Raw genomic sequence first — 12,192 nt, forward strand, 5'->3', positions numbered from 1 at the left:
TAATATAGATTAAAAAAAATGAATCTATGCTCACCTGTAATACAATTTTTTTTTTCAAAACAGGGTGTACGCATTTATACTGAGCACTGTATGTATGTATATATATATATATATATATATATATTTATTTATACAATATTGAAAAATCCCTAGTCTCTCTTATATGTGTTTATTATTAAATAAAATGCAGCCTTGATGAGACTAGGGTCTTTCAATATTATAAAAAAAAACTAAATGTATTATTCTGGATAATTAGCATCTAGCAAAATTGTCATAATTTAAAAAGAATTACTAAATGTAAGAAAAAAAGTGTTCATTTCAACAGTACAGTAAATGATCTTACATTTTGCATATTTTTCCATAACATTTTTGCCTTCTTTATTTAATCTTAATGGTCTGACAGCATGATATGAATTTTTAAATCCACACATTTCCTTATCATTAACATCACTCCATCTGTCAACCTGAATAAATAAAATAGAAAAATGCTGCTTAAAACAGATTCAGATGAAGCATGCCTACTCTTAGCAAGTAGTTCATGTCTGTTAACTATATTATGGCAGTTCTGGGATTATTGATAATTTTTTTTTTCTTGATTGAAAAAATAGATGTGTGTTCACTATGGGAATAAATGGCAACCTTTAAATGGAAACCGAAATGATGTTGTAAGACATGATCCGAGTGTTTCTGCAGCTGTGCTTGAGGTGTAGTGAAGTGTACCAGAGGCAGGATGAGGAGCAGGTGGCCGGTGGTTTGGGATCTCTGTGCTGAGCTGCTGTCAGGTTTCACTTCTGCAGGCAAAACCAACTGGAACACCTTAACACACACACACACATACACACACGCGCGCTTTTATTAATGTGAGGTTTCAAGCACTTGCCACTGTAAAAGTGATCTACAGTATCACTAGTCATAAACTCATATCCATCAATAGAGATGCACACACATGTGAGGTGTGCTGGTCTGCAGCAGATTTGTGAGGAAATGAAGCAGAATAAAGAGTGTAGATTTACCGCCGGGTAATCAGCTTTTAAAGGTCAAACTCATCAGATGAGAGGAAGAGAGAGAGAAAAAGATGGAAATAGAGAGAGAGGAGAGATGGATAGCCTACCTTTCCTTTGACGGTCACTCTCACATACGTTGGCTGAACATCCACATCCAGCAGCGAAGAGTCCATATGCCTACAGCACAGAAGAGAGCGATGTGAGAGCCAATGCTGTTAGGAGAGAATTACTAAATGACAGAGAAATGCACTCAAAGTTCACTCAAAGACAGAAGCAGAACTGCTGATTCATGGCTGGATTGTTTCGTGGTGAGTGTGTACCTGTAAACATGTAAATCCAGAAGCAGGCAGTTGTTTTCATCTTCAGAAAGACTGAAGTCCAATCTTGAAGTGATCAGAAAAAATATTTATTTTTAAACTCGTGCTAGTAGTTTAGGTGTTCATATATTTTTTTATTTTAGTAAATAAACTTGTGATTATAAATTAGCCTCTACAGTAGCAATTCTGACACAGTATCATGTGACTTTGACTTTTCAAGTCAAAAGTCAAAGTCAGAAAAACTCAAATTTCTAAGAACAAATTCAGAACTGTGTGATGTAAACTCATAATTCTTATAATAAAACCTGAATTGTGAGATATAAACTCAGATTTCTTAGAAACAATTCATAACTGTGTGATGTAAACTCATAATTCTTATTTTAAAAAAGGCAAAACTGTAAGATCTAAACTGAAATTTCTTGAAAAACATTCAGAACTATGTGACGTAGTCATAATTCTTATAAAGAATTCAGAATTGTGATATATAAACTCACATTTCTTAGAAAAAATGCACTACTGTGTGATGTAAACTCATAATTCTTATAAAAAGTCAAAATTGTGAGATGTACACTGAAATTTCATAGAAACATTCAGAACTGTGTGATGTAAACTCATAATTCTTATAAAGAATTCAGAATTATGATATATAAACTCAAATTTCTTAGAAAAAAATTCTAACTGTGTGATGTGAACTCATAATTCTTATAAATAAGTCTAAATATTGAGATTTAAACTGAAATTTGTTTTAGATAAAAAAGCAGTGCTGTGTGATGTAAATTCATAATTCTTATTAAAAAGTCAGAATTATGAGATTTAAAATTTCTTAGAAACAATTTAGAACTGTGTGATGTAACCTCATAATTCTTATAAAAAATGTAAACTCAAACATCTCATAAAAAAGTCAGTTATAAAATGTAAACTCAAATTTCTTAAAAAAACTGATGTAAACTCATAATTCCTATGAAAAATCTAAATTGTGAGATGTAAACTCAAATTTCTTGGAAACAATTAAAAACTGTGTAAAGTAAACTCATATTTCTTATTAAAAAAAGAAAATTGTGATATTTAAACTCACATTTCTTAGAAATATTTTAGAACTGAGTGAAGTAAACTCATAATTCTTATAAAAAACTAAATGTTAGATTTAAACTCTAATTTTTTAGAAATAATTCAGAACTGTGTGCTGTGAATTCATAATTGTTATAATCCTTCACTTTTCAATTGGTAAAGTTTGTTCCTCGCCATTAGCATGCTTAGTTTGGGATTTGAGGAGCTGCGCATTGTTGGATTTTCTCTTCAGTGTTTTGGCTTTCAGCAGTGACATTCATATTACACTGAACTGAACTAAACTGAACTTCAACTCTGAAAACTGGACTGAAGAAGTTTCAGTTTACTAGAACTTCTTTGTTAAGCTGCTTTGACACAATCTACATTGTAAAAGCGCTATAGAAATAAAGATGAATCCACTTAAATGTAAAATCTAAATCTTACCAAAAATCAAAATTGAGTGGTGTTAACTCAAATTTAAAAGGTTAGTACTGAGATGTAAAAGATTTCTGAGGAAAAAATTGTTGTCAGATAAACAAAATTGTTGTGAAATGTAAACAAAAAATATTAATCCAAATTGCACTTCTGTTTATATCTTTTTTTAAGTATATATCTTTTATTTCTTAATGTATATTTCACAATTGTGCTTTTTTCTTTGAACTGTAAGTCTAAAAAGCCTAAATTGTGAGCTACAAAAAAAAAATAATTGTGTTATATAATATCCTGTGGGTTTCCTTATGTTTGAGTTTGAGTGTGACCTCATTCATATCTGTAGCTGGACTGGGGCATTGCTGATATAGATTTATGATCTATACCTTATCCCTTGTGTCCTAGTTGGTTATTTCCTGTTTCTCACTATAAATAGACTCCTGTTTCCACCTGTGCTTTTACAACCTACAAGCCCCAGCCTCACATAGCCAGACTTTTGTCTCCTAGCACTGATTCTTAATCCTTATCGTATTTCAGATAACTTTTTGACACTTTATATTGGATATTTATTATGAATTTTGCATCCAACACATCATTTATTCATGAATGTGGAAAGCTGTCAAGAATCTATGATGTGAAGTGTGGGCTGCACATATTTAATGGAAACCGCATCCTGATTTAAAATAAACTGCCCGTGTGTAAGCAAGCACTGTGTAAAAGTGTCAGTCCTTGGCCAGAATAACCTGCAAAGTGAACCAGACTGAAAGAGGCTCATAATCAAATGCATGGCTACACAAAGGTTTTGTCTGTGCACGGAGTTTTATGTGTGTACTACTTAGGCTCGTTGACATTTAGCACACGTCCGTCTGGAGTGATCAGAGTTCTTGGGGCTTTGGTTTTTGGCTTCTCTCTGTAAAAACACAGAATTAATTGCTCAGTCAAGGTGTTTAACAAACATTCAAAAGCTTAATCTTCACCCCTTCCGATCCATTACAATGGACATCACATGTCAGCCCATGTTTTTTGTGGTTCCTGAGCATTTAATCTAATTTAAAGACTGCAGTCAGTGAGAGTGGAAGATTGTCATCCAATCAAATGGTAGTAAGGTTCAGCATGTTGTAATTTGAAAAAAAATCCACTACACTGAAAAGCAGCATGGCATCACTTCACTCCAGACGTATTGATATGTTTGCCAATATTGCATATATTGTATGTAAAAAAGAGGGATTGCAAGAACTAATTAAGTTTAATGTTTGTGATTTTGAAAATAAATTTCAACATTATACCAACAATCGTGTATATTTTATGCTGGAACAACATTCAGGAACTGCAAATGCTTTGACCTGATGTCCATTGTAATGGACAAAATATATACATACAGTTGAAGTCAGAATTATTAGCCCCCATTTGATTTCTTTTTTCTTTTTTAAATATTTCCCAAATAATGTTCAACAGTGCAAGGTAATTTTCACAGTATGTCTGATAATATTTTCTTCTGGAGAAAGTCTTATTTTCTTATTTTGGCTAGAATAAAAGCAGTTTTTAATTTTAAAAAATCATTTTAAGGTCATAATTATTAGCCCCTTTAAGCTATATATTTTTTTGATAGTCTAGAGAAGTGTTTCCCAACCCTGTTCCTGGAGGCACACCAACAGTACATATTTTGGATGTCTCCCTTTTCTGACCCATTAACTTGAGGGGTTGGAGTCTCTTCTGATGTTCTGATAAGTTGATTCAGGTGTGTTTGATTAGGGAGAGGTTGAATATGTGTACTGTTAGTGTGCCTTCAGGAACAGGGTTGGGAAACACTGGTCTAGAGAACAAACCATCGTTAAATAAAAACTTGCTTAATTACCCTAACCTGCCTATAACCAAATTAACCTAAGCCTTTAAATGTCACTATAAGCTGTACAAAAGTGTCTTCAAAAATAGCTAGTCAAATATTATTTACTGTCATCATGGCAAAGATAAAATAAATCAGTTATTAGAAATGAGTTATTAAAACTATTATGTTTAGAAATGTGTTGAAAAAAATCTTCTCTCTGTTAAACTGAAATTGGGAAAAAAATAAACAGGGGGGCTAATAATTCTGATTTCAACTGTATTTAAAGGATGTTGAATTTTTATTACTATAATTTGTTCTCATTTATACAAGCCTCAAACATACTTTTACATTTTTCAGAAACTTAGAACATAATTCGGGTTGGAAGGGGCTAAATTACATGCTATTGACCATATTCTTCATGTACCATAAGTGCGGGTGCCGCCATTGGAATCCTTTTGGTTTGAGACCTCAGTTCTCATTCACTTCTGATTTTTAGACATTAAAAACAGTTCGTTATGCTGCTTGATGTTGCAAACTGACATTTTCTCTTCTACTTTATATATAGTCATGAACACACTTGTTTTTAGAGCAAGCAGTCTGACCGTTTTCTACCGTTTATTAGTCCTAGTTATTTCTCCTATAGCCAACTGAATCCAAAATTCTAAGACAATCGCAAAAATGAGCACTTCCGCATTGCAGAATAAGGTCAATAAGATCATCTCTAAACATTCTCGAGCAAAATTATTCAACCACCAAAAGTTACATTTGGTAGAAAACCTTTTATTGTTTATAATCCTTGATAAATGGCCTATTTCTTGCTTGAAAAACCTTTAAATCACTTATAATACTAGTTTTTCACATCCCCACTGCTTTCATCAAGTTCCATCAAATACATTTAAGGAGATTTAAACCTGAAGACTAAACAAGCCACTCAAAAACACTAAACAACATTTCTGAACTATGTTTCAGTGGATTTGGATGTATTCTTTGGCATACTGTTTTTCTGGAACGTCAAAAAAAATCATCAGTTCAAACTTCAGCCTGTGTGGGGTTTTTTTTTTTTTGCCAAAATGGGCTTTAGCTAAAACATCCATTAAGTAATTCATAGGGTTAAGATTTACACTTAATTTGTTTCTGCAACAGTAACAATCCCTAAACTGTAAAACGTGATTAGTTACTTTATTTTACCTGTCGCCTTAAAAGCAACAAGTTGATTTTACTTTAAATGGCACCTAGGTTACCCCTTTTTCCAGATTTAAGATAAGTCTTTTGTTTTCTCAGAATGTGTCTGTAAAGTTTCAGCTCAAAACACCCATCAGGTTATTTAGCTGTCTGAAGGTTCTGTTTTCTAGCTGATAAAACCTTGTTGCTGTTTTTTTGTACTGAATCTTTATGGCTAGTCCTCCCCGCCCACCGTTCCCACGTCTCATGAAACATTTACATTTTACATTTAAATACTACAGTAAGAACTTTACCAATGAGTATTTGATGCAGTTTTTTGTGGAGTTGCAACCATGAGTCACACACAATGTCGTTACAAAGTTCACGCACACACACAGCGAGGACACACACACACACACACACACACAGACAGACAGACAGACAGACAGCGCGTGTTTATCTTTGCACTCTTTTTGCATGCATATGTGACATGATACAGGTTAATATCCACTGCTGTATGGATATCTGTTATGTTAATGTACAAAATAAACCTGATTTAATGTCCAGAAACCGAGATTAAAGCGTCTTCTTTTATAATTGTTTTGAAACGCAGCTGTGCTGATGAAGTGAATCTGAAGTAAATCGCTGTAATTTATTACACACATGCACTGTTTTAAAACATTTTAAACTTGTAAAACTCACTCTTGATCCCGTTAGATGATGATTGATGATCCCAGTAAACTGAACAGACCTTTTATTCCCAGTTGCTTTGCGTACGTCCTGTCTTGTTGATATGATTATATGCGTTACTAAGGAGACATGTTAATGCGCGCCTGTCAATCAATATTGGTGGGCAGATCGCGGTCAAATTGCGGTTGGTCTGAAAACCGCTCCAATTGGTCCACCGTTTTTATGTTGTTAAACTTGAAAAAAAAAAAAGGACTGGGTGTGTTTATATCACCCCAATATTATGGTCTATACACTATACCTACACATATGTCTGTCCAAACAGCTTGAAAAGCAGATTTTTCACCATAGGTGCCCTTTAAAAAAGTTTGTTGATTATACGGCAACAAGTTTACTCTCTTTTTTCAACTAATCGTTTTTTACAGTGTAGAACAACACTAGGGATCAAAAAAAATCTTAAACCTCAAAAATACTTGATTAGATGAATTAATAGCCACTGACCTAATACAAAAAAAAACTACATTTTTAGAAAAACTAACATTTGTAGATTGTTTCAGTTTTTGGGAGTTGAATAAATTTGATTGCAAACTGCAGATAACATTACAGTTAGATTTTGCACAAACTTCTCTTTCTCACTGGCTCTCCTCTTCTCCTCCAGATGGCGATGGGCCTCTAGTCTGGACTCTGGTGTGAATGGGCACGGCTTCTCCCAGAATTCCCTCTCCTCGTCCTCTGCCTCTGTGTGAGTCTTGGAGCTTGATACTGGATTCTGGCGGGTCCTGTTTTGGCTCTCGGAGAGTGATCTGTGTGAGATTGTTACTGCAAATAAACTTTACTTGTTCATCCAAAACTTCTCAAAAAATACCCTAAAATGAAATTCAGCTGTTTCCTTTATGACAAATAGGGATGGGCAAAAATCCATTGAAATGTATTTTAAAGTACAATACTAAAAAACTGCAAAATACTTTTAAAAGGGACCAAGAAATTTCTTTGCAAACCTTCCATATATAGGCCTATTGGATCAATCCCTTTACCATTAAACTGAATTAGTAAACAATGGTTGATAGCAACAGCTTTTATTGGCCACTTTGTTCACCTATACGGTGAAGTTGTGGCCTAATGGTTAGTGAGTTGGACTTGTAAACCAATAGTAAATTTCTTGCTAACTATTTTACAGTATTTGGAAACTACAAAAATACAAGACACTAAAGTACATCAACCCTATCAAATACAAATTACAAAATATTATTGTGTATTTGAAATACGTATATGACATACATTTATCATAAATACTGCCCATTCCTGATGACAAATCAGTATAAAAATTCTATGTTGTCTCTAGTTTCAAACATGTTTCTGGAAATTCTGCAATTTTGAGTGTACTTTAAGCAGTTGTGGGCTTGATGAACGATCTGTAGGAAACACACACTACTTTCCTCTCCATGTGCACCAGACACCTTATAAACACTCCATTTTTCTGGAGAGCATTGTACAATTTTAAGTGTATTTCATGCAGGTGAATGGGCTTGACAAACCACCTGTAGTAAACACACAATTTCCTCTCGGTGTGCACCAGACACCTTATTGTGTCAGGCACCTTTCACATATTTCTGAAGAACATTGTGCAATTCTAAATGTGTACTTTTACACAGGTGAATGGGCTTAACAAACCACCTGTAGAAGTCATAATACGCATTCCAAATGGCACACTATACACTTATGCACTATGTACTTTCAACAGCATACTAGGGTTGTCATGATACTGGATATTTACTAAGTGTAACCGCAGATATAGGGACACTGGAGTGTTTCAAAGTCACGTCAATCAGCTGGTTTGTCTAAAAGCTGACATACGAGCGATGCGCTGATGAATCGCAGCTGTAAAGCACTCCAGTGTCACTGTCTCTATAGTTACACTCAGTAAACAGCAGTGAGTTCGGTGAACGGATGACCTTCATGGCCAATCACAGTCATTTCTGTTGAGCATGTGAACACATCGGCAAATCAGCTGTTTAAGAAAGTGCTCCACATGGCTTAAATGTTCACGGGAAATTGACTTTTTTTAAATTTCAGTACCAATTGGTATCGAATTCCAGTATCGTGACAACCCTACAGCATACTATATGTATGTAGTGTCATCCCAAATGGAACACTAATAGATTTTTTACTAAGCCGAAATTCAAAAAATTTCCCTGATGATGTTTGACGGTTGCCAAATTAGTGAAATAAACGACCACATTACCAATATATAGTGGCCAGTATATCGGGAGATGGCATATTCACTTTGGTAGGACAATTTTGCTTTAATAAAAATAAAATATAGCTGCAAGCAGCAATTATCAGAGCCAACTATAATGCACTACTTACACTATCTATACAACAAAATGGCATTGAATACTGCATAAGTATGCGATTTGGGACGCACCCATACTCTATCCTGTTTGTTTGCATGTGTATAAGTATACTTATTTATGTGTGTGTATTTATGTGTGTATATTCATATGTATGTTTATAAAAATGGATAAACCAACTTAGATTGTATATCTTAAACTTGTCATGGCATCAATATAATGCTCCTCTCTGTGATTTGAGGTGCTTCTTTTATCCTCATTTGTTAGTCTTAGGTTAAAAGCGTCTACTAAATAAATAACTGTAAACGTGTGGTTATTTAACCTAAACTAATTTCTACATTTGTAGATTGTTTCAGTCTTTGGGGGTTGAATAAATTTGACTGCAACTGCAGAAATCATTATAGTGATTTCAATTTTTCCCCAAATTCTTTTTCTCATAAGTTCAACTCATGCAGCCCAAATGATGTTTCAGTGCACCTATCTAAACTGTAGTTATCTTTAGACACTCACTGGTTTATTTCAGGATGCTCATTTGCATTGCTCTTCTGCTTCTCTCTTTTCTCTAAATACTCTGTTTCCTGCTGTAAGACACGTGTTCTCACTGCATCCAGTTCCTGCAGGGCCTGGATACGCTCAGCTCGGCTAATTTCTTTCCCATCCAACCACTGCAAACAACAAAAAGCATAATTCATAAATAGGGCAAACCTACAGTAAACGTCAAGACAACTATAACACAATCAGTTAAGATATAGCTTTAAAAATCATTCATTCAAATTTCTTTATTTTTTTTTCAGTTGATGAATTATGAAAACTCTGACAGGCAGTTAGAATACATCCTGGTTAAAAAAAAGTGAGTATTTAAACAAGTAGATGACAAAACTGAAGTGAGTGCTTGTAATAAACAAAATTATAGCATGTGTTGGTGAGGATGCTAATGTGGTTATCATCATGGTTATCTTTATAATTATTATTCTTGATGTTAACATATCCTAAAAATGTTTCTTCAAGGTGTCTGTCTCTATGCAGTACCTGTAGTTGAGGCAGAAATGCCGCCACATACTGCCTGTACCCGTGGTATTCAGCACAAGGGTTTCCCACCAGATAGAGCTCTCTGAGATGAAGGTTGTGCTTCAGCGTCTCCACGCTGCTAAGCTTACCCACAAAATTCACTGTCAGGTCTAGTTTCTGTAAGCTCTCGCAACCTACACACACATACAGATCTATATTACAGGTTGTAATTGAATTCATTGTAAAAAATAAATGAATAAATACATACACATCACACTTTTGAAGCAAAACATTTCAGAAATATCTTGTTAATATTTAAAATAAATGAATATGTAACAAAACTACTTTAGGAGTTGGTTAGTTTATTAGGTATATAGGCATGTAAATTCAAGTGACAAAACAACAAAATAGCTAAGACGTTACTTATTAAGTGAAAATGGAAAAATATCAAAATTCTAAATAGATTATTAAATCTATGACCTAGATTAACACTTATTTTACAAATATTTTAACATCTTTTGCATCATTAATAAAAATTATATTCTACTATATATATATACACAGTGGTATGCTGTATGTATGTATGTATGTATGTATGTATGTATGTATGTATATATATATATATAAACCTGAAAATTTAATAATACACATTTTTGTAATATACTTACTGCAATAAACAAATATGTATATTTAGGTGTGCATTTTAACTTATGCATCAAATATGCGCTCCAAACTTTTTCTTCATTGAGACATGTTGAGGCGATGCAGTGGCACAGTAGGTAGTGCTGTCGCCTCACAGCGGGAAGGTCGCTGGTTCGAGCCTCGGCTGGGTCAGTTGCCTATTCTGTGTAGAGTTTGCATGTTCTCTCTGCATTAATGTGGGTTTCCTCTGGGTGCTCCGGTTTCCCCCGCAGTCCAAAGACATGCGGTACAGGCGAATTGGGTAGGCTAAATTGTCCGTAGTGTATGTGTGTGAATGCGTGTGTATGGATGTTTCCCAGAGATGGGTTGCAGCTGGAAGGGCATCCGCTGCGTAAAACATATGCCGGGTAAATTGGCTGCTCATTCCGCTGTAGCAACCCCAGATTAATAAAGGGACTAAGCCGACAAGAAAATGAATGAGACATGTTGAATTCTTCTTCCATCATTTGCAATGTTTCTAAATTGCTTTGTTATCTGTTTTATCTATTATTTTCTGTAAAGCTACTTCTGACCATGACATGTCCACACTAAAGGGTTATAAGAGACATGTTTAAGGGATTACATGCAACATCCTTCATTTATTCTCTTAGGTAAGGAGAGATCTCCACTTAAGTATTAAAGGGAACTTAAAGGGAAAATGTGCTTTATGCATTATAAAGCTTGAAGCATATGATGCTCCAATCAGGATTTTTGCAGCCGATACCGATATATATATATATTTATATAGTTTCAATTTTGCATGAATTTATATATATATTTTGCTAAATGACGATTGGAGTTATATTTCACCCATATTATGATATTTTGTTTTTGCATACACTCCCATTTAATATGCTTTCTATGTATTTATTTAGAATCATTTTTACATTTAATTTGATGCAGAGAAACCAAAATCTAGTCTTAGACCCAGTTACACACACACACAAACTCTATTCACCTTCCAAATTCTCAATGACTTCAATGTTGTTCAGTGCCAGATTTAAATATTCCAGCTTCTTTAGCCTGCCAACATTTTCTGCAGAAATAAAGTTACAAGAGTTTACATGAACAGCCATGTGCTTCAGTAAAGTTACAGTGTCCACAAATCTGCGGTATTTACCTATTTTAGGGATGAGGTTGTTTTGCAAATAGAGGATTTTGAGGTCTCTGCACCACTTGTGGATGTGCTCGATCCTCTGGATGTCCTGCTGATGGAGGGAAAGCTCCTCCAGGGAGAAGATCTCTCCGTTATTGTGCTCTGCTCTACGGCGGATCAGATCCTCGCTGACTGAACAGAGAAAGAGGGGCGATTAGTTTACAAACAGCTAAACCGCGAAAGGTCAAAGGTTTATTGGTGAGGAAAACACTATCATTGTAGTATAATAACATTTAGTTTAAAGACAAAAATATATAAGAAGCACTTACTGCTGACCATGACTTCCTCGTTCTAGTTTGTTAGGCGTTGCTACGGAAACGGACAGCCACGAGCATGACGTTTTCAGGCACTTCTACTGAAACATTGAGTGGTGAAAAAAACCAGAAACTGGCACTCATTTAGAAATAATTTCTACATGATCAGCCTTATAATCGTCAAATTATAAAACGTAATCGTGGTAAACATTTTAACGACCGATTTACCAGCTTTTTGTATCTACAAAGAAAAACACAATTTACTCTCGTTT

General features: G+C 34.5%; 1 protein-coding gene across 1 annotated transcript in view; it reads right to left on the bottom strand.

Annotated features, from left to right (window-relative positions):
* The window catches only part of dnaaf11 (dynein axonemal assembly factor 11), a 31,377-nt gene extending 19,243 nt beyond the window's left edge, over window positions 1-12,134 (bottom strand). Inside the window, exons 1-10 of the mRNA XM_056479996.1 lie at window positions 11,936-12,134; window positions 11,631-11,798; window positions 11,469-11,546; window positions 9,851-10,023; window positions 9,332-9,486; window positions 7,094-7,273; window positions 3,633-3,707; window positions 1,325-1,387; window positions 1,112-1,181; window positions 721-816 (exon numbers count right to left, since the gene is read on the bottom strand). Of these exons, the coding sequence (XP_056335971.1) occupies window positions 721-816; window positions 1,112-1,181; window positions 1,325-1,387; window positions 3,633-3,707; window positions 7,094-7,273; window positions 9,332-9,486; window positions 9,851-10,023; window positions 11,469-11,546; window positions 11,631-11,798; window positions 11,936-11,945 (1,068 nt within the window). The 5' untranslated portion in view covers window positions 11,946-12,134. The remainder of the gene's footprint in view (window positions 1-720; window positions 817-1,111; window positions 1,182-1,324; window positions 1,388-3,632; window positions 3,708-7,093; window positions 7,274-9,331; window positions 9,487-9,850; window positions 10,024-11,468; window positions 11,547-11,630; window positions 11,799-11,935) is intronic.
* Between the last annotated feature and the right edge of the window lie 58 nt (window positions 12,135-12,192).

Source organism: Danio aesculapii, chromosome 2 (assembly GCF_903798145.1).
Source record: "Danio aesculapii chromosome 2, fDanAes4.1, whole genome shotgun sequence".
Taxonomy (NCBI): Eukaryota; Metazoa; Chordata; class Actinopteri; order Cypriniformes; family Danionidae; genus Danio; species Danio aesculapii.